We start from the raw sequence: 22,019 nt of genomic DNA on the forward strand, positions 1-22,019 counted from the left end.
TTCACTCGCACCAGATTTATTGGCTGATCACTCACACAGAGCTTTGATTGACACCAAGGGGATGAAACCCAGGAGCTTCCAGCCTCAGGACCTACCTCCAGGAAAAGTTGTGAGGAGCGTTTTCTCAACAAATGGGCAACACTGGGTACTCCAACTAGATCTGAGCCTCACAGAAGCCTGAGACCAGCAGTACCCCATGCTCACCTCTCTCAGAGGTCCTGGAGACTTTGGTGACCATGGCCCTTGCCCTGTACAAGGCTCGCTCCTCCTCCAAGCCGCACAACACTGTACAGGGAGCATGTGTGGATCTGTGTGTTTGTTGAATGACTGAGTGAACTATGCTGATCAGACACGAGGGACACCTGATACACCCAGGGCCCAATTGTGAGCACTCAAGGCTATTGGCTCTTGGACCCTCTGCCCGGCACACACACTTCTTTTGCCTGTGGGCAGCTGGGAACTCAACAACACACCCCACTCCCAACACCCGTTAACAGACAGCCCTAGATGTGTCTACTCAGCTGAGTATCTAGTGAGGTGACCTGGGTTCCAACACAAATGGCCTGACATACAAAGCAGTCTGCCACTGCCCTTCATGCCAGCTCCAGTCTCCTTATTAGCACTGTTAAACTGTTTGACATTGTAAAGACCTCCTGCGGACAGGAGGACCTGGGGGCTTGGTGCTACAGAATGGAAACAGAAGGCTCAGAGAAGGGAGGCCATTTGCCTGAATGCCCAGCAAGAGTCATAAAATTCTAGGGAGGGTGGGAAAGGACGCAGGACCCCAGCTCCTGGCTCCCAGGAGGAACTTGGATAATTGAGTCTCCACGTGACTTTAAATTGTTTTGGTTTCAAGATATAATTAGAACACAGAATGAAAACCAAGAACCTACCAGCCTTTAGGCCTGGACTGTGTATCCCCCAAAGCCTGTGACCGGATGAGGAGTCTGGCAGAAGGCAGGGTTTTCCACTCCTACCAAACTCCTCCACATTAATTTAACCCCACATCAGCCCTGGGGTTGCTGATGGCTCCAAATTGTAGATGGGGAAGTTGAGGCTGGTGGGGGGAGGGGGGTTTCCGAGCCCTGAATGCCCTAAGTTCTGAGTTTCTCTGAGTTCATATCCTTCTCCCAAGCACCCAGTGGATCGATCCCTGGGGCCAACCCTAATCCGCTTTCTTGGTCTTCTTCTTCCTGAAGCCTTCGCTCAGCTCTTCCTTGGCCTTAGCAGGCAAGCCAGAGTGCTGGGTGCCTAGCCCCATGCCATGTGGTGCTCCATGGTTGTCATGGTGATGGTCGCCTCCCCAAGTTGCCCCAAACAGCACTGGGCAGATGTAACCCTCCAGGACATCAAATGGAGAACTATGGGAGTGAGTGGCTGTCAGGAACACCTGAGGGGAGTACAAGGAAGCACAGTGGTGGGAGAGAGGAGAGCAAAGGAGCGGTGAGAGAGATTGGGCTAGCCCCAGCCCTCCAGCTTCCCATACCTCCGAGTACATAAGCCCCTATCCTGGACTCTGGAGAGCCAGATCTAGGGAGGCTGCAACCAGTGGTCACCCATGACAACAGGACCTCCCAACACCTGGACTTCAGGTTTATGTCCTGTTGTTGAGACAGGGTAACATGTAGCCCAGGCTAGCCTCCTACTCCCTATGTAGCCAAGTCTGGCCATGGAAGGTGTCAATCATCTGAAGCTAGACGAGGTTCTTCACTTTACCCCATCCCTATTGCCACCATACCCACTCCTGTTACTTTGTGCCTCACATCCCAGGACTCTAAACAATAAATTCATTCTCTCTTACTCCCTCCTTTTCTCCCTCCTTGTTTGATTTTGTTCGCTTGCTTTTTGTTTGTGTTGTTGTTTTGAGACAGGGTCATACATAGCCCAGGCTGGCTTCAAATTTGCTGTGAAGTTGAATGTAACCTTGAACTCCTAACCCTCGGCCCACTTTCCTGCCACAAGGTCTGGTTTTTTTTTTTTTTTTTTTCCGGAGCTGGGGACTGAACCCAGGGCCTTCCGCTTGCTAGGCAGGTGCTCTACCGCTGAGCTAAATCCCCAACCCCGGCTTTAAACAGAATGTCACTAAGTAGCCCTGGCTGGCTTGGAACTCACTATGTAGCCCAAGCTAGCCTCAAACTCTTATGGATCCTCCTGCCTCAGCTTCCACAGCAGAGCTTACTCCCTTTCCAAGGCTGTGGTCTTCTTCTAGGAATGGACCATCCATAGGCAAGGACCTTCTATGCTTTGGGGACCTGGGGACAACATTCCTCAGCCCCATGGAAGGATAGGGAAGACCCAAGATTCCTTTCTGGTTTGGTCAGATTCCTGTTCCTCTAGTCTCCCACACAGGCACCCCCAGCCTGTCCCTTCTTCCCAATCCCATCCCCACCTCCTTGGCCCTTCCTTATGTCTCAATTTCCTGATGAATTTCTTCCGTCTACCTCAAGTGAATCATGTCTCCTCTGGCTGAGCACCCCCGCCCCACCCCAGGGAGGTAAAGGTGGTGGCTTACCTTACACGACACCATAAACATGGTGAAGACGAAGATGAGGCTGGCCTTGGACACTGGGAGCCAGCGGGTCTGTTGCAAGGTGAACAGGATGGCTCCATACAGACTGGCCTTAGTGGGGCTGGAGGGGGGGGCGAGATATAAATCACCATGGCCCATTCTCAGTGGGAACTTCATGTAAAGCTCACCAGAGCCACAGCTGACTGACCAGGAGGCGCCGGACCTGTCTTCCCTGGCTGACAGCTTTGTCTGTCAGGCTGAGAGCACATTGGTTGGCGCTGGGTTGAGAAGTTCAGTCTGAACTCACACTGAGAACAGAGCTGGGTGATCTCAAGCCCGAGGAAGGTGGAGGATCTTGGGTGGAGGCTTTGCCAGGGGGAAGAACTCAGCCACTGAGGAAATTGGAGGGTGGTAACGTGTGGTCATTTATCCTTCTAGGCTGACCCCTGACTTCCCAAGTGAAGTGAATTGTTTCTCTCCCTTCTGGAGCCCCTGGTGCTGCTCACAGTTTCTGACAGAAGGATCTGCACTGTCGCTGGGAACTGAGTTACTGCCTCTCCTCAGCCACACACCCTGCCTCTGTTCCCACACAGTAGGCGTCCCAGTCTCTGTCTCTCCGGCACTCCTGTAGGCAACTTTGGGGGAAGTTGATTTTTTTTTCCCTGTTAAGTTTGAATAACCTAAAAATTACCTTTTTTAATTTTTATTTTTTACTTACTTACTTATCCCAATATCAGCTCCCCATCTCCTCTCAGTACCCCCTCACACACAACCCTCATTCCTCCCTCCCCTTTTCCTTTGAGAAGGAGAAGCCCCCTCCAAGTATCACCCACATACAACCCCTCCCCCTGGCACACCCGGTTGCTGTGGGACTAGGTACATCCTCTCCCAACGAGGCTAGACAAGGCCGTCCATTTAGGGGAACAGGATCCACAGGCAGGCCCCTCCCACCCACCCCACCCCCACTCCTGCTGCTGGGGACCAAGCTGTTCATCTGCTACCTATGTGCAGGGGCCTAGGTAGAGGACGTGGTTCTTTCCTTTGACCAGGCAGAGCCTCAGGCACCAGGCTTGGCACAAGGCCCCTTGACCCATCGAGCCATCCCCCAGGCCCTGTACCTTCTCTTTGAGACAAAGTCTCTTACCCTACCTCAAATCTACCAGTTTTGCTTGAGGGGCTGTCCAGTGAATCCCAGGGGATCCTGTCTCTTCCTTTCTGGTTGTGGTGGTTTGAATAAGAATGTCCCCCATTCTGGTCCCATGTGGGTGCTGCTGTTTGCGGAGATTGAGGAAGTAGGCTGCTGGGGCCTGAGCCCTGAGCTCCCTGTCCCTGCCTGCACACCTGCAGCTTGCTGCAGTCTCCTCCCGTCACGGACTCAGCCCACTGGCGAGGAAGCTTGGTCATGGTGGTTTTATGCGGGCAACAGTAGCTAAGAGACCAGCAGCAGGACAGGCGTGCTGCCACACCTGGCTTCTAAAAGTGGCTCCCAGAGCGATCGGTACAGGTTCTTGGTCCCAGCATCTTTCTCTCTCTTTTAACGTTGTATTTATTCATTTAATTTTATGTATATGGGCATTTTATCTGCATGCGTCTCTGTAAACCACATGTTAGCAATACCTGCAGAGGCCAGAGAGGGCATCTGATCCCCTGAGAATGGGGCCAGCCTGTGTGAGTGCAGTGAATCCAATCCCCGCCCTCTGGAAGAGCAGCCAGTGCTCTTAACCTCTGAACGCCTTCCCAGCCCAGAAGCTTCACCTCTTGACTGAGATGCAAACTGTGGGTGTTGGACCCAGGATGGTGAAGCAACTCCCCACCCCTAAGACAGTACAACCCCTGCTGACTGTGGATGGCCTCAGGGTACCGTCTGGACTGAACACACTCCTCCTTCTGCTGGGTACCGGCTGTGAGCTGCTGCCTTGGGCCTTGATGCCTTCCCTACCATGATGACCCGTACCCCACACTGTGAGCCTGTGCAAGTCTTTTCTCACTGGAATGCTTCCTGCTTCCGCCAGTCACATATGGGACCGCAGCAACAGGAAAAGCCACCAAGTTCTTGGAACACTAGGTGCAGAGAGTGTGGGTGGCCGCCGGTCACCTCACACAGGAGTGTGGTGGGCAGGGGTTTGGCTGTAGTGGTCTCCATCCGCTCGCCTCTCCAGATGCTGGTAGCTAAAGTCACCATGCAGAGGACTAATGAGGCCTATGAGACAGAGCCTCACGGAAACCCCTGGACAGGGACAGGGGCTCCTGCAGGCTGCCCTCCAGCTTTCTTAGGTGCTCGCCCCAACACTAGAGCAAGGGGGGCCGAGGAGATGGCACCGTGGTTAAAGTGCTTGCTCAGAGCCAGCCGGGTAGCAATCCCAGGCATGTGAGGGACTCGAGGTTTGCCTGAGAGACCCTGCCTCAAATAATATGGCAGTCCTAAGTGCAACCCCCAGCTTCCGCATGCACATGCACACACATGTGCCCCTCCCCCACATCACACAGACACAGGAAAATTGAGAAAAGAACAAAGAAATAAATGAAATTGGAAAAAAGATATATCAGGCTTGATGAAGTGGTGCTACATAGGTCATGAACGTTGCTCTGTGGTCCTGTCCTCTATCCCCCCCTGGCCCTCCATGCCACAGGGCCTGCCTGCCTGTGGCCCTCACTCCTGCTCCATTTCCTTGCACCCCACTCACATCCTCACCCTGGTCTTCTAGCTTTCTAATCTGATAACTGGCCATGATCCTACCCTCTGGGTGGAGGGTGTTTTGTAGCCAGAAAACTCCTATTCGCTCTTCAAAACCCCAGTCAAATATCACCTCTTTGATTGCAGAAGCCCTTCCTGTCCCCACCTTATGGCATCTCTATAGATCAATATTGTAGAGCCAGGCAAGGCAGAACAGAGGTCAGCAGGCAGGGTACTCACAAGGACATGTGTAGGATCTCATTGGTCTCTGGCTTCCAGACGCCTCGAAGCAGCTGTTCCAAGTTGGACAGAAGGGCAACGCCAGAGCCTGCAGGGCAGGGCAACTCTGAGGTGGCTGGCCACCCCCACACCCTCCTTTCCTCCAGCCTCAATTCCCGAGGAAACGCAGGACCTTCTCTTGAGAAGACTCTGAGCTAGGGGTGATCGATCATCCATTGCATATGGGAAACTGAGGCTCAAAACAGCTCCTTCCCCAGTATCACAGGCAGTCAGGGGAAGCATTCGGAAGTATCCCTGACTACAAGGGACTGTCCTGAGTCTCACTGTGTTGCCCAGGCTGGCCCAGGCCTCCTAATTCTCATTATCTCGAGTGCTGGGATAGGAGCCCACCCCAACACCTGGTCAACTGCTGGGATTTTTACTTTATTTATTTAAAAAATTAATGATTCTTTTTTATAGTTCTATTTTATATTTGAATAGTTTGTTTAGTCTGTGTATGGGGTGCTAGCATGCCAGGGCATGAGTGCAGAGGTCAGAGGACAACTTATGGATCGAGTTCTCCCCTTCCACCCCATGGGGCCCAAGAGTGGAAGGTGTGATGGTACACACCTTTAATCCCAGCACTTGGGAGGCAGAGGCAGGGGGATCTCTGTAAGCTGGAGGCTAGCCTGGTCTACATAATGAGCTCCAAGGCAGCCAGGGATGCCTAGAGACTCTGTCTGGAAAATAAAAAAAGTTGCATTTTATTTATACTTTTTTGCGGTGGTGTGTGTGTGTTCATGTCATGCACACACCAGAACACACGTGTGGAGATCAGATAACAACTTGCAAGAGCTGGGTCTCTCCTCCTATGTAGGTTCTGAGCTTCAAATTCAGGTCATCAGGCTTGGCCTCAAGCTCCCTTCCCCCACTGTGCCATCTTGCTGGCTCCTATTATTGGTAACATTGTTGTTTCTGTGTATGTAGGTGGCATGTCCCATGGTGCTCAGGTGGCAATCAGTCAGCAACTTGTGGAAGTCAGTTCTCTACTGTGTGGGCCCCAGGAATCAAATTCAGGTCACCAGGTTTTGGCTGCAAGCTCCTTTACCCACTGAGCCATCTCATGGTGGTGACTTTTTTTTTATCATCCTTGTCATAATTCTGTTTACCTTTGACCCATCCGGTGGCGATCATGATGAACCACCCATGGTGGTAGTGGTGGTGTGCGTGATGGATACCCACAGCAATCTTTCGGACCCTCACCACCTCCTTCATAGCCACAAAGATGAGTTTTACAGGCAGAAAGCAGACGCACTTGTAGAAGAGGTCCAAGGGACAGAAGAAAATCAAGTACCTTGAGGACAGAAGGCCCAGGGTCAGAGGGATAGTCGGGTACACCCGGAGCTGAGCTTAGCGGAAGCAGAGAAGGTGCAGAGTCAGGGGGCGGGGCGTTCACGGGTTGCAGAGTTTGGTGCACAGGTAGATGAGGAGGGTAGGAAGGATGGCAGCACCACACAGACTGTGACTGGGTGTCCTTGCTCCCTCAAACTCCCACCGCCCTGGTGCTGAGGTCCTCCCTGACCCCAGGCTCTGCCCTTCTCCACCTCCAAGTCCTCACCACACTCCGGAGGCCAGCAGGATACTGGAGCTGTTGCTGAAGTAGTCAATGATGGGCTCCCCAAGAAGCAGGTCGGCCAGGATGTAACTCCCAAAACAGTGCAGCATGGCGCACAGCCAGGATGCCACCGGGTGACGCCGGGACAGCTCCACAGACCCTGCGAGGGTACATGAATTCTGGGGATCACGTCACACTCGCTTGCATGCTACCCTTCAAACCCCCTGGGTGCTAGAGATTAAATTCAGGGCTTCTAAAGTTCTCATCGGATGCTGGGATGGAAGCCGGTCTAGCTGCATGCTGAGCTGGCTCTCTACCAAGCACAGACTTGCCGGTGCCCATTGAGGAAGCCATTTCAGGTTCCAGGCAGGGCAGGGCAAAAGCATTAGGGGTTACTGAGCTGGTAGCTTGCCCACCAAGCCTGATAAACTGAGCTCCCTCCCAGGCCCCACGTGGTGGGAACCGAGGTTCTGCCTGATTCCTGCAGGTTGCTTTCTGACAAGCATTTGTTTCAGACCTGCTGCGTGTGACTGAGTGTACTCACACGAGCAATGAAAGTGACCCAGCACACCTTTACTCCCAGCAGAGGCAGGCAGATCAGTGAGTTCAAGGCTAGCCTGGTCTACAGAGCAAGCTGTAGGACAGCCAGGGCCATAGAGAAACCTCGTCTCAAGTAAACAAATGGATAAGTAAGTAAGATAATATTTCTAAATCTCCATAGTCTTTGTTAATGGTCAGGTTCTATCTTTACGCACACCCCAGAGCCATGGCTGGGTGTCTCTGGGTGTAACTGCTTATCATGCAGAACCCCTCCCTTTCTGACCAGTTTCATTAACAGAGAACAATTTTAGGAGCAAGCTGTCAGCTGCGATGCTCCATGTTTGAGCCACCTAAGGCCCTTGTTACTTTTGGATGGGGTCTGATCCCAAGCTTCACAGGAAACTGGTCCCCAAGGTGTCAGAGTTACAGGTGGGGGACCTTTAAGAGTTGGGTGCAGTGCTCAGTAGTTGGGTGGGGGTGCCAAGGCCGGCCTGCTGGAGGTAGGACCTGGGAGAATATGGTTTTAAAAGGGACAGCTGTGCTGTGCTGAGTTGGTGGAAAGGTTTTTATCTAAGCGTAAAGTACTTGCCTAGAGTGTTGGAAGCCTTAGCGCCCCCTCCATAGCACCACATAAACTTGGTGTGGCTGATGCGGGCCTATCATCCCGGCACACAGGAAGTGAGGCAAGAGAATCAGAAGTTCAAGGCTGGGGCTTGAGACACAGCTCAGTGGTTAAGAGGAAGAGGACTCACGTAACAGCTCACAACTATGTGTATCTCCAAGTCGACACCCTCATACAAACATACACGCAAGTCATCCCCTACACACACACACACACACACACACACACACACACACACACACACACACGTAATTCAACTTCTATGAACAAAAGAACACACAAAAGAAAAAGCAGCCTTGTCAGGTGCCCTGGAACGTACCATGGGGAGGGGGAGGGGCACGGGGAGGGGGAGGGAGGAGGGAGAGAGAAGGGGAGAGAAGAAGGGAGGGAAAGGATCCTTCCATCCCCAAGCCACCCTGTATCTATTTAAAGCACACTTCCCCTGAGAAGTGATCCCCGGGACCAGCTGCTGGGTCCACTGAGCCAAGGCTACCAAACATCCCCCTCGCTCCACAGAAAAAGACACTCACTCGCATGCGCTTCTAAAAATAGCTACCAGGGGCGGTCTTATTCCAGGGTCTTCCTGCTCTTTTGGCACCACCGTAAGGTGGGGGAGGGGCTGAGATTTCAGTGCATGACCCATGACAAACCGGTTCGAGGCTTGGTTTCACAAGCACCTCCAATATAAAGAACTATGTCCCCTCCTGGGTCTGCCAGAGCCCAAGTGTCTGCCATGAGTCTTCAGCGAGCCTCAGTCTCTTTGGATGTCAAAAGGCAGAGGGATGGGTTTACAGCCCCTGAGGTATAATGATGCAACTCATTATCTTTAGGGTTTTTTAATTCTTTTTTTTAAAGATTTAATTATTTTATGAGTACACTGTTGCTCTCTTAGGACACACCAGAAGAGGGCATCAGGTCCCATTACAGATGGCTGTGAGCCACCATGTGGTTGCTGGGAATTGAACTCAGGACCTCTGGAAGAGCAGTCAGTGCTCTTAACCGCTGAGCCATCTCTCCAGCCTCTACCTTTAGTTTTAAAAGATTATTTTGTGAATGAGTGTTTGCAAGCATGTGTGTCTGTGCATAGTGAGGGTGCTGGGACTGCCGAGGCCTGAAGAGGGTGTCAAATTCCCAGTTGGGGTTGTGAGGGACCCTGGATCCTTTGTAAGAGCAGCTGGTACTCCTTACCGCTCCAGCCCTGGGTCTCACTCTAATCCAGACTAGCTTTTAATTTACCATCCTCCTGTCTCAACCTCTCCACTGCAGAGATGACAGGCTTCAGTCACTGAATCTGGAGAAGCCCAGTCTCCCTGCCTCTACTGGCTCCATTAAAGGTTACCTACCAGGGACAAAAAAAAAAAAAAAAAAAAAAAAAAAAATTGCTTAGCCCTTAGCAATTATACCAGAGATATTCTGGGGCCTAGAATGAGACTGGGATATCTGGGCGTAAAATTTCACACATACATCTGTAGGCTGGAGGAGCAGACCAGTTTAGCACCCTGCCAGAATCCCACAAGGAGGGGCTTGGTTTAAGATCCCTGCCCAGATTTCCCATGTCTTCTGGTATCAAAGATTAACGATGGTGGGTGGGGGATAGAATTGTCCTCTTTTCCTTTTTTAGTGCTACGCCATGTACGGCGTATCTCAGGAGCCACAACCAAAGTTACAAAGCTTTGGACTTTTCAACTTAAGTTTGTTGTGAACCTAACACTGGCCTGAGGAAGAACTTGGTGCTGTTAACGCAGGGAACAACGTGCTGTCCCTGAAGCCTCGGCACAACAGAAACCACGCAGAGACCTATGCGGTGGCGTAGGCCTGAAATCACAGCCGTCAATACTCGGAAGGATCATGAGTTTGAGGTCAGCCTGGACCACTAGTAAGAGCCTAAAAAATGGAGTCTAGCTGGGCAGTGGCGCCTCACGCCTTTAATCCCAGCATTCAGGAAACAAGTAGGTCTCTGTGAGTTTGAGCCAGCCTGGTCTGCAGAGTGAGTTCTAGGGCAGCCAGGGCTACACAGAGAGATCCTGTCTTGAAAAGCCAAAACTGAAGAAGGTCACTGTTGGGCAGAAGACTCAGAAAGTCAGGGTTCTCTTTAGCTATGTAGGGAGTTTAGTCTGCACCTGCACTGCACAAGACCAGCTTAGTTCAAACAAACGGAGGTTGGTTCTAAGGGTAAAGTGCTTTCCTAACATGCACATAGCCTGGAGTTCCATGGCAAACACATGGGTGTGAAGGGGTGGGGGGGGCACCTGTCAACTCAGCAGGTGGATCAGAAGTTCAAGGTCATCCTAGACTATAAGGTAAGGCCAGCCTGTGCTACTAAGAGACCGTATCAAGAAAAGCGAAGGAATCTAGACTGTCAGGGGCCATTTCTTCCACCCCTTTCCTTGAACAGAGCTTGGGGCCCAGTCAGACTCTAGAGGATACCTGCTCTAACAGGCAGCTTGGGCTTATTTTACCCCCTCCCTTCTAGACACTGGGGAGGGATTTGGATCAGGCTCTCCTAGGCAGTTCTGGTTCAGCATCCTGAATTTCTGAGTAGCTCCCTGAGCTTTCTTGTAAAAGAACTCTCTGGGGGCTGGGGATTTAGCTCAGTGGTAGAGCGCTTACCTAGGAAGCGCAAGGCCCTGGGTTCAGTCCCCAGCTCCAGAAAAAAAAAAAGAACCAAAAAAAAAAAAAAAAAAAAGAACTCTCTGTAAAGCCCGACCTACAAAACACCAGTACCCCAGTAACATGCTCTTCTAGGTCAGTAGTTCTCAACCTCCCTAATGCTCCACCCTTTTATACAGCCCCTCATGCTGTGATGACCTCCCAGCCATAAAATTATTTTGCTGCTACTTCATAACTGCAATTTTGCTATTGTCAAAATCATAATGTAAATATCTGACATGTAGCTCCCAGAGAGGGTTGAGAACCACTGCTCTAGAGCCTTCCAAATGAACGGGACCACTTCTTAGAGAATGCAGAAGCCTAAAACCCAGATATCCATATTAGTGGACTACACGTCAGTAGTCAGAAGAGGGGAACTGGTTCATTTTACCAATGAATCCACGTCACAGACAGGCAAGGGAAAATGTGTGGAGGCAATGGGGACTGATTTGATGGTTTGAGTTAGTACAGGGACCAGCTCCTACCTCAGACTCCCTCATCTGTCCCTTCTGTTTCCTGTTTATGTGTGTGCATTGAGCATGTATGTTTGAATGGCGTCGGGTTTGGGGGGACAACACGTTGTGTGCAAGGCTTGTGCACGTGTGTGCCTGTGCACATGGAGCCAGCTTGCCCTGAGGACCCAGTCTTCCTGAATACTTCACCATCTTTTTTATTTTATTACTGAGTGTGTGTGTGTGTGTGGTCTTACCATGTAGCTTTGGCTGTCCTGAAATTCACTCTGTAGACCAGGCTGGCCTTGAACTCACAGAGATCTGCCTGCCTTGGTCTCCTGAGTGATGAGATTAAAGGTATGTAGCCCAGCCTGGCCTGCATACGGTCTTTGGCTCAGTTTCTTGTTTGCCAATGTTACAGATTTGCCTGGCCTAGCAGCTCCCCAGTCACCTTGCTTTCCTGAGGGAAATGAGTGGTTCCTGCAGCCCAATCTGTCACTCTGGCTGTCACAGGAACCCATGGGACTTGCAGGCTCACCAAATATTTACCTCAGCCTTCTACTTCATCTTCCCCAAATTTTGGAGGAATAGCCTCAGCAGATGTCTTACAGCAAACACCGGGTAATGGGCTTGAAATGCAAACATGGAGATATTCTGATGGAACTCATCTCGGTTAATTTGGTTGGTTGGTTTTAGAGACTGGGGATGGACTCCAGGGCCTCCTGTACACTCAGCAAACACTACCAACAAGCCATGCCCCTAGCCCCTCACTGGGGAATTTTAGGCTGTCACCCTAAGGCTGAGCCACATTCCCAGCCCACACTGGCAGGGTCTAGGCAGGACCTCTAACCATATCACTATCCCGTGAAAAAATTTTGAGGCCATTAATATAACACGTGCCATCAGGCTTGATGGCCTAAATCCAATCCCTGGAACCCACATGCTGGCAGGCGAGACCTGAAGCCTGCATTATTTTCTGCCTTTCACCCATATGCTATGGTAGCACTTAACACTCACACAATAAATAAGTAAACAAAACAAATAAATAATAAACAGATAATAAAACATTTTAAAACAATTTTACTTTGAGACAGTATCTGGCTAAGTTGCTCAAGGCTGGCCTTGAACTTGCAATCCTCCTGCCTCTACTTCTTGAGTGGGTGGGACAACAGGTGGTCACCACCGAAGCAGGACCAGGTAGAGTTTTTAGTGTCTGGCCTGGAGCTCACAGAGATCCACCTGCCTCTCTCTGCCTTTGTCTCCCGGGTGCTGGCATTAGAGCCATGCACCAATACGCCCAGGGGGAAACAGACTTTTTAAAAGACCCCGGGAAATCTGCTATGCAGCTAGGGCTGGAGAACTGTTAAAGTTCTAAAGCAGAAAACCAAAACCCGGAATATCCTGTCTCCTGCCCTCGCAGCACAGATGGTTATTGTGACACTCCTGCAGAGATATTCAGACAAGAATGAGCATCTAGAGTTCAAGAACAGGGAAGGCTGAAGAAAGAGGATCTGAGTCTGGGGCTAGCCTGAGGTATACAGTGGAACCCTGGCTGTGTTTTCTTTTTTAAATAGGGGTTGGTAAGATGATTCAGAGGTAAAGTCACTTGCTCCCAGTGATGCCTGGTGACCTAAGTTTGATCCTAGAATCCATGTAAAGATGGAAGGATGGGATGTTGTCGTCTGTCCTTCACATGCACTCTGGGGCATGTATGTACACACAGACACTGATAATGACAATGATGATAACTGAAAATATTTTTAAACACAAATAAAATAAAATGAGGGGGGTGAGTTTTACTTGAGTTCAATCCCCAAGTCCCACACAGGGGAGGGAGAACAACTCTGTCAAGTTGTCCTGTCCCAGACTGGAGAGATGGCTCAGCAGTTAAGAGCACTGATTGTTCTTCCAGGGGTCCTGAGTTCAATTCCCAGCAACCACATGGTGGCTCACAACCATCTGTAATGGGATCTGATGCCCTCTTCTGGTGTGTCTGAAGAGAGTGACAGTGTACTCATGTAAACTAAACAAATAAATCTTTAAAAAGAATTTTTTAAAAAAGTGGTCCTATGCCCTTCACATGCATGTCCTAGCATGTTCACCCCCCACATACACACAAGTAATGAAAACCCCGACACAAGTAATGAAAAGAGTTAAAAATAAGAATACAGACTACCCCTCCCATACCCACCCATTTTCAGCACACTTCCGAACTAAGTCCATTCCACGGGGTTTAAACCTCCTCACAGTGGACTGTGGGGTGTGCTGGGTTCCACAGAAGCCACCAGGAATTCTTCCCCATGCAGGAAACTCAGTTTCTCCAAACAACAGCACAAACGAGAACTTCACCTTGCAAAGCCTTGTTGCTTGTGCACAGGGAAGGAAGACCCAACACACATGCCTGACAGCCACGATAATCCCGTTTGCATGAGACCATGTATTTATGCTTGTAAGGACACGTGCACAATTTCATCTAAGAAAGCTCTGGAAACCAGCCCTCCCGAGGTTATCAGAAACTGTCTTTAAACTTGACTTTTTTTTCCTTTCCACCTGTGGGCCATCTCGAAGCCCCCACTCCCCCATTCCTAAGTAAACATAGCAGTCTGGTTTTGTCACCTCAAAAGTAATTAATTTACATATTCACCCACAGAAGGGTCCTAGCTTTCCTGGAAGGAAACTTTCCTACCCCTCGCTTGCAGGTTCAGTAGAATAACTGAAACTACAGAAGACAAACAGGACCCATTTGCTTACACTGAACTTGTATAAAAATAGAAGTCTCCAGTGAGGCATTTATTTATTTATTCGTTTGTTTGTTTGTTTGTTTTTGAGATAGTCTGGAGTCAAACTGCACAAGAACTCACCAATAGCCCTGGCTGTCCTGGAATTAGCTTGTTTTCCTCCTGCCTCTCTTATGTTCTGGTGTTATAGGTGTGAGCTACATGTGTCCTCATTAAAGCAGAAGGTTTGGAGGAGGGGCGAGGCAGCAGCAAGATGACTGCGGCTAAAGGAGCTTTTCTACGAATCTGACCACCGGAGTTCGACTAGGGACTCCCGTAAACTGTCCTTTGACCTTCACATATACATACCCACAACACAGAGATATAAATAAAAGTAATTAACTTTTCTAAAATTTAAATCAAAGAAGTAGGGTCTTTTCTCCCCTGACTCTTGAGAGCGAGATGACCCGAAGTTGCCCAGTCCTGGAACCTTTTCGGCTCCGTCAGTGGGAAGAATCTCAGGCCCCGAGCTGGCCCAGCAGGCAAGCGGGAAGGAAAGATGCCAAAAGATGCAATACAGAGGGGACATGGGTGTCATTTTACCCGAACCTGATCGCAGCCCCCAGCACGGCCAGTCCTTATATAGTCACCCGGCAGTCAGTCCAAGGGCGTTAAGGGAGGTCATGGCAGCTGACGTCCAGAACATCTGACCCGCGCCCAGGCAGGTCCGACCCTTGGTTGGAACCTTCGCCACCATCAATCCCCCTTGCCCAAAAATAAGTTCAGGAAGCCTTACTCTAATCTGACTCTGGTCTTTTCCCCGCCCCGCCCGCAACCCAACCCCGCAGCACCTGTCCTCCTAACAGTAAACAAGTGCGCTCCTCTCCTACCCTTCCACCTCATTTGCAGCCCCCTTTCCACAGCGCCTCTGTCTCCGAGGTCCCCTCCTCCACCTGCATGTGCGTGGGAGCACTCCGCGATCTCAACCACTGCCTCCTCCCCTATCCTAGGATCTAGCTTGCCTACTCCTCTCGCCTTGGTCCTCAAGCCATGAGCAACCTCCCTCTTGGTAACTCCTACTACCCCCGACTCACCTGGCTCATACTTCAGGTAGATGATGGAGACGATGAAGTAGCTGAGGTCGAAGACAGGGAAGAGCGGCACCCGCGAGAAGCTGAGCGCTAGCTCGCCCAGGCTCAGCGATGATATCAGGTCCATGGCGATGGAGGGCGCCTCCGCGGCCCCGTGTGTCCCGCGCCCCGCTGCCCGGCGACTGCTCCCTCGCCAATGAACCTAGCTCACTGCCAGGCACCGCCCCCTGCCGCCCTCCAGGAGAGGAGGGGCGGTGGGGACGCCTAGCACCCTGGAGCCCAAGGCACCGGGCTGCAGGGACGCTAGAACCCGGTCAACTGAGCCAAAAGGGATCTATCCCCTGCATCCAGCGCACACAGAGGGAACCTTGTCTTTGTACATCTACTTAGAACCGTGTCCCTTTTCCGTGGGACTAATCCAATCAGGATCCTTATTCCCCTCAAAGCCCACGCCCTCGGAAGATCTCAGCTAATATCATGTTTCATTCCTGAGGAGCCCGTGTCTCCCACAAGAACCCTGCTTCCCACAAGAGAACCTTAATTCAAACCCTCACGTCCTGTTTGGTTTTATCTCTCTAAGAGGCTCCACAAATTAGAGCCCTTCTCTTTGTGGACCCCAGCCCAGACCGTGGTTAAGGGACACTCCCGCTTCAGGGGACTCCACAAGTTAGGATCCATCCTCTATAGACCTTAACCCAGGCCTCATGTTCTGTAAGGTCTGTTTGGTCAGGACCCTCATTTTCCATGGGGCTACTCGAGTCAGAACCGGGAGGTCCGTGCGGGTACAACCCAGGCCGGGGGGACATCCTGACTCTATGCACACTGAGCCGGGGTCGCAGTTCTCCGTGGGGACCCAACAGGGGTCCTTTTGGAGTTCAGTTATCTGCCGCGCCCCTATCCAAGCCGTTTCCGGGCGGCTCGGGGGTCAAGGGCGCAATTTCTGTAGATGGCGAACCTGAAGCCCAGTCAACGCCAGATCAGAAGCAACAGCAGGGATCAGCTGTGACACGCGACACGGGGCATGCGCGTGCAACCCAAGCTCCGCCCTGTAGGTGACATCACGCCACATCCTCCCTCGAACCCGACGAACGTCGATTCAGAATTGGTCAGTTCGCGTTCCACTTTCCGCCCCTCATCACGACATTACGGCTTCACCGCTTCCGTTTCCGGTTTGACCGATGCCTTGGCTGTAAGGATGATCGGAGACATACTGCTGTTCGGGTAATATGAGGGGTGTTAGAGGTCGGAGGGTGACAGCCAGACGAGGTGGGGGTGACCTTACTGACCATTACTGTCCCTCCACAGGACGCTACTGATGAACGCCGGGGCTGTGCTCAACTTTAAACTGTGAGTAGGCCGCGGCGGGCCGTGTCCGGGGCAGCCAGGCCCTGCCTACACCCTTGGTCACAGCTAGCCCCGCCCTGTGCATGCTCCCCGCCCCACTAGTCCTCGCTCTAGCTATGCCTCTGAGCTGCTTTACCAGGCTGTGACAGTTCTGTATCACTCCAGGGATTTTAAATCTGCACTCTCTGGACCCAGAGATGGTTTAGCGGCGCTTGCTGCCAAGCCTGACTACCTGAGCCCGATACCTGGAGCCCCCATGGTAGAACTCCTATGGGTTGTCTTTTTGACCTCCTCACAAGTTGCTGCGGCATGGCATATTCATTCCTCTCATTTGCAAATTAACATCTGCACCCTCTGTTCCTGGGGTTGCTCGCATCTCTAAAGAACCTCAGGCTCATCCCTTAAGAATGTCTGTCTGGCTGTTGGAACCACTCTATCCTGTGGCTGTACACCCCGCTGTGATTGACTAGGCTGGTTGAGAGTACCTCACAGAGGGTGGTATCACTGCCCAGGTCACACAGCAAGTCTGGGGCAGAGTTGAAGCCATGCCCTTCCTAACTGGGTATCAGGGTCAGGAAATCCAATGATGTTTCTGCTCCACGGAAAGCTGGTGTTATTTGCTGTTCTTTATAGGAAAAAGAAGGACACGCAAGGCTTTGGGGAGGAATCGAGGGAACCTAGCACAGGTAAGCATGTCTTCCTAGCTTCAACACTTTCACAGTCTGATGCCTGTTCTCTCTCACCAACCTGCTCTTTTCTCTCATCTTCCTTTTTATTGTTGAGATGTGGTATTATGGGGCCATGACTAGCCTTGATCCCCCTGCCTCTGCAGGTGTTTGAATGCTCTGTTCATCGGCTTTATTGCCATATTGCCAGCCACTTAGCTGCCTGCTCTGTCATTGTGTGGGTAAAGAAAGTGGTCCTGGCGTGTGGGACTCACCTCAGGGCAATTCAGAGGGTATTCTGGAGGTGAGGGGGGTAGTGAATGTGGGTGTCAGGAAGGCGGTGGTGCTGCTGCTGCTGCTGGAAGCGTGGGTCGATGTGGCGTGGCAGAGGCTCCTTCCATGACCAGTGTGGCCATTATGGGAGTTCAAAGCCAGCCTCAGCCCCACAGTGAGACCTGATCTCAAAATCCAATATACAGATGCTGCGAGGGCCCCAAGAGGCAAAGCCTGACCACGTGGGTTCAGTTCCCGGGTTTTACATTGTAGGAGAGAGTTGACAGTTTGTCCTCTGACTTAAACATGCTTTGCTCTATTAAAAAGAGAACCACCCAACATTAAAAAACAAAACAAAAACCAGAGTGATTAAAAAAAACAAAAAAAACCAGAGTGATGGCAGATGATGTGTTCTGGGGAACATGCAGTGTGCTCTGAATCTGGCCACAAAGCCCAGAGCTGGCAAGTTCCCAATCTAGCCCACCTAGACCTGATAACTAGGACCCATGTTTCAGGAAGGGCACCTATTGAACAGATGAGTCACGTGCCCTTTCCAGCACCAATCAGAAGCTTTGGGGATTGGAGCTGCACCATGATTGGTCAGAGGCTGCCACAGTCCTTGGGTGGTGGGCCGGTGAGGGCCTCATGAACCTTACTTTCTGGCTTTGCAGGCGACAACATCCGAGAGTTTTTACTGAGCCTGAGGTATTTCCGGATCTTCATTGCGCTGTGGAATGTGTTCATGATGCTCTGCATGATCGTGTGAGTCGGCCTTGCTTGGTGCTCAAATTCATTTCCTGTTCCTGCCCTTTTCACAGTTGGTTTACAGTGTGGGTCCTGCGGGTCAAACTCAGGTGATCAGGCTCGGCAGCAGGCGCCTACTAGGCCATCCTGCCAGCCCCCGTTGACGGTCAAGGGCTATCCCTGCTTCCAAAATAAAAACTCTGGTTGCGGCCAACGTTGGAGGGTGGTCTCCAAGTCCAATCTGGCCTGATGTTATATTAACCTGTACTGAATGGTGGCTTCAGAGTCCACCAGACTGCTGCTGCCTCGCAAACCTTAGTAGGATTCACCATTGGCTTCTGTTTTTTTCCAGCTACTCTTTTCTTTTTTTTTTTTTTTTTGGAGATAGTCTGGTTGTAGGCCAGGCTGCCCTCAGACTTATGCCTCTGCCTCAAACCTGTGAGTCCTGGGACACACTGTGACCACCGAGATGGCGTGTACAGATAGTGTGAGTTAGGGATCTGAGTTCACACCCTGGCCGTCACGGTCTGTGTTAGCACGCCTCTTGGGATTACAGGCATGTACCTCCGTGTCCAGCCACCAGGGCTTTTGTTTTTTTGCGGTATTATATGTCTACCTAAGGGCGCACACATGTTATACAGTGTGCTTGCAGACGGCAAGGAATAGCTTTCCGGAGTCGGTTCTCTTCTTATTGATCCTGTGGATCAAATAGACCATTATGTTTGGCAGCGAGCTCCTTTATTTGCTGAGGTATCTTTCTCAGCCGACAGTTTTGTTTAAGCTCAGAAAGTGCAGAGCCATGAAGCACTCTCATGAAAAATAGTCCTCAACAATGCATTTGAGATAGCACCTTCCTGTGTAGCTCAGGCTAGCCAGTGCCTTGCTATGTAGCCCAGGCTAGTCTTAACTGTGTAGTCCTGCTTGGCTGGGATAGCTGGCGTGCATAACTGGCATGCAGAGCAGGCCCTTCCTGTCCTCATGGCCATTTCACTTTCTGACTTCCAGACTGTTCGGCTCTTGAGCCCTGCATGGAACCCAGAGCTTACCTGCTGGACATCGAGGCTCCATTTCTGATGACTTCAAGAATGCTCACTGGAAAACCAGGGACCTTCCCAGAAGGTTCCAGCTCATTTGGGTGGAGAACGTCCATCTCCCAGGCACTTGACCCTTTGCAGCCACAGTTCCACCTGTCTTTTGCAGTTTCAGGAAGATCTGTAAGCCACAGTGACAGAGTCAGGCTTTGTTAGGAGAAAGACCTAGATCTTTCCCTTGTTCTGCCATTCTATCTTCTCCTGGCCCAGCCTCTCCAGAAACCTGACCTAGGCTATTTCTTGGTTGACTTGTTAGTGATCGTTTTGCTTTGATTTGGGTTTGAGGGTTTTGGTTTTTTTTTTTTTTTTTTTATTGATACGGTTTCTCTGCAGCCCTGGCTGTCCTGGAGCTCGGGCACCAGACTGGCCTCAAACTTACAGAGCTCCACCTGTCTCTGCCTCCCAAGTGCTGGGATTAAAGGTGTGTGCCACCACTCCTTAGTTGATGTGAATCAGGCACCGGCTTGCAGGGCTAGCCATGAAAGTCTAGCAGCCTCTTTTGCACTACAAGGTCCATGCTGATGGACCCAACAGTCTGGGGCTAGTGAGGTCTTACGTCCAAACACTTCCTTCTTACTCCGTGACAGGGTTTACCTGGATCAGCGAAAGTCTGCTCCAGCACTCGAAGGAGCAGGTCCACCGCCCTTGGGACACCAGCCTCTTTAGACGCTAAGCGTTAGCCATAACATGCTTCTTCAGAAGAGGCCTGTAGAAGAGGTGCTGTGGTGATGTTAGCAGACACCTCTCTGTGCTTTCAAGCCGCTTGTCAATAAAGTGTCTTTGGGGGCTGGAGAGATGGCTCAGCGGTCAAGAGCACTGACTGCTCTTCCAGAGGTCCTGAGTTCAAATCCCAGCACCACATGGTGGCTCACAACCATCTGTAATGGGCTCTGATACCCTCTTCTGGTGTGTCTGAAGACAGCTACAGTGTACTTATATATAATAAATCTTTAAAAAAAAAAAAAGTGACTTTGGGGTCACCCCTTTATTGTTGCTTGGTGACCGTGACTTCATTGCTTGTGATATTGGCAGCACACTCTGGATCTCTATTTGAAGGAGGCATGGTCAAGCTTGAGGTACCGGAGGTTCAGAGACGACTATACATCAGCTCTGAGATGCATTTGATCTAGAGGTAGCCATGCCCTCAGTGCTGAGAGGAGGGACTTTAGTCAGTATTTGAAGGCAGTAACAGCTGGTTTGCTTTGCGGTCTTTTTGATCTCTTTTAAAGGTTGTTCTATGTGTATGGTATTTTGCCTGCATGTGTGTCTGCACATGTGGGTGCAGGGCTTGCAGAGGCCAGAAGTCCTCCGGTCTGCAGCTGGAATTACATACCGCCAGGTGTGAACTGTCTCGTGGGTGCTGTGTCTTTGGAGAGTAACCTGTGCCCTGAGCCCCTTTCTGGCTTTTTTTTTTTTTTTTTTTTCTTTCTTCCGGAGCTGGGGACCAAACCCAGGGCCTTGCGCTTGCTAGGCAAGCGCTCTACCACTGAGCTAAATCCCCAACCCCCTGGCTTTTCTTAAGACAGGTTCAAACTTAACTGTGTAGCAGATGACCTTGAATTCCTGAATACTGAGACGAGATCCCAATCGAGTACCACCACATCTCAGGTTTTTTGTTGGTTGGTCTTTGAGACCATCTCGATGCAATCTGTTCTGGTTGAGAACTTTCCATCCCCCTGCCTCAGCCTCTTCAGTGTTAGAATTTCAAGTATGTACCACCAACCCTAGCCATTAACTCTGTTAATGTGGGAATCGGGTCAAGTTTAAGTCCAGACTGCACAGCTGTTGCAGACATCACTGTTGATTTCTTCCTTCACACCCACCGCATGCCTGCGCCTATCCACTTGCCTGGCATTGTAACTTGCCACTCTGTTGGCGGATCCCCGGCTTCGGATAGTTATGACGCCTTTCTGCCTTGCTCAGCCTAACTGTAGTTTCAGAGTAAAAGGGATCCGTTCATTCTGGAGAGGAATTGTGCTGAAAAATAGAATGCTGTCCTAGGGTTTGCACTCAGCTGTAGGATTTTCCTCCAGAAAACTATTATCTCACTGTTAAGTTCTGATGAAGTGTTTCTGGACTACTGTGTGTGTAAAATTGAAACACATGAGTTTTTATTTATTCATTTATTTTTTGATTCCGGGCTAGGGCCGGAACCATTGATGCCACTGAACCATATCCTCAGTCCCTAGATGTGTTGCTCAGGCTGGCCTCGAACTCATGATCCTCCTGCCTCTGCCTCCTTCAGCAAATCCTACTGGCGTGTGCCACCACAACCACGCCATAGATGTGTCTATTTAGAATGTTGTTCAGAAAGTTCTCATGGCTGGAGATGTAGCTCAGGGAGTGACGTCCTGTAATTTACCAGGGAAGGACTTTGAGTCTGGCTTGGGTGGAGTCCTTGCCTAGAATCCTCCAGTGAGGGCTGGGACTTAGGGACAGTTGAGTGTCTCAAGTCAAAGGTCCTAGGAGCTGTGATCCCACTGCAGTGGGAAGCAATAGCTCTTTCCCTTGCTATAACCAGACATGGAACCTGAAGTGACAACCCCATTTTGTGCTCCTGAAGGTCAAACCTGTTACCCAGCCTTATCACTGGGATGTGGAGTTTCATTTCAGTTGTTTCTCAGTTTGGAGCTACAAGATGTGAAGTGCTGTCTTCTGCCTCCCATACCACCCAGCACAGCCTGAACAAGTAAGCCCTTTTCATCCCTTCTCTACAACACTGACACACTGGGATGCTGCAAAGTGGGGGACAGGGCTGTACTGTGCCTGCCTGGTTAGAGCGTCACACATACAGCCACGGGCAGATGCTGTGTG

At 50.8% G+C, this 22,019-nt stretch overlaps 2 protein-coding genes across 3 annotated transcripts; one reads left to right on the forward strand and one right to left on the reverse strand.

Moving 5' to 3' along the window:
* Tmem38a (transmembrane protein 38a) lies at positions 1 to 15,490 on the reverse strand. Of its 2 annotated transcripts, NM_001100175.2 has the most exons (6): positions 15,092 to 15,490; positions 7,021 to 7,177; positions 6,572 to 6,756; positions 5,424 to 5,511; positions 2,513 to 2,630; positions 1 to 1,390 (listed from the first exon to the last, which is right to left on the reverse strand). In NM_001100175.2, exons 1-6 carry the CDS (start codon positions 15,213 to 15,215, stop codon positions 1,166 to 1,168), a joined length of 897 nt encoding a protein of 298 aa, NP_001093645.2. In that variant the 5' UTR covers positions 15,216 to 15,490; the 3' UTR covers positions 1 to 1,165. The 2 variants fall into 2 exon arrangements, with proteins under 2 accessions (NP_001093645.2, XP_038950405.1); XM_039094477.2 differs by lacking the exon at positions 6,572 to 6,756 and having other exon boundaries at positions 15,092 to 15,270.
* A 761-nt stretch (positions 15,491 to 16,251) lies between these two features.
* Smim7 (small integral membrane protein 7) lies at positions 16,252 to 20,170 on the forward strand. The gene is made up of 5 exons (NM_001135252.1): positions 16,252 to 16,309; positions 16,394 to 16,435; positions 17,066 to 17,118; positions 18,042 to 18,132; positions 19,120 to 20,170. The coding sequence occupies exons 1-5, from the start codon at positions 16,284 to 16,286 to the stop codon at positions 19,133 to 19,135; spliced, it is 228 nt and encodes a 75-aa protein (NP_001128724.1). The 5' UTR covers positions 16,252 to 16,283; the 3' UTR covers positions 19,136 to 20,170.
* Positions 20,171 to 22,019: the final 1,849 nt, after the last annotated feature.

This window comes from Rattus norvegicus, chromosome 16, assembly GCF_036323735.1.
Source record: "Rattus norvegicus strain BN/NHsdMcwi chromosome 16, GRCr8, whole genome shotgun sequence".
NCBI classification, from domain to species: Eukaryota; Metazoa; Chordata; class Mammalia; order Rodentia; family Muridae; genus Rattus; species Rattus norvegicus.

Bases quoted from the DNA above. Each gene is read 5' to 3' on its own strand.
- Tmem38a (NM_001100175.2), bottom strand. From the start codon at position 15,215: ATGGACCTGATATCATCGCTGAGCCTGGGCGAGCTAGCGCTCAGCTTC. The intron at 5,512-6,571 runs GTAAACAGAATT...CCTGCCCTGCAG, and splicing joins CGCCACCGGATGGGTCAAAG to GCTCTGGCGTTGCCCTTCTG. The intron at 1,391-2,512 runs GTAAGCCACCAC...TACTCCCCTCAG, and splicing joins TGTTTATGGTGTCGTGTAAG to GTGTTCCTGACAGCCACTCA.
- Smim7 (NM_001135252.1), top strand. From the start codon at position 16,284: ATGATCGGAGACATACTGCTGTTCGG. The intron at 16,310-16,393 runs GTAATATGAGGG...GTCCCTCCACAG, and splicing joins GGAGACATACTGCTGTTCGG to GACGCTACTGATGAACGCCG. The intron at 16,436-17,065 runs GTGAGTAGGCCG...TGTTCTTTATAG, and splicing joins GCTGTGCTCAACTTTAAACT to GAAAAAGAAGGACACGCAAG.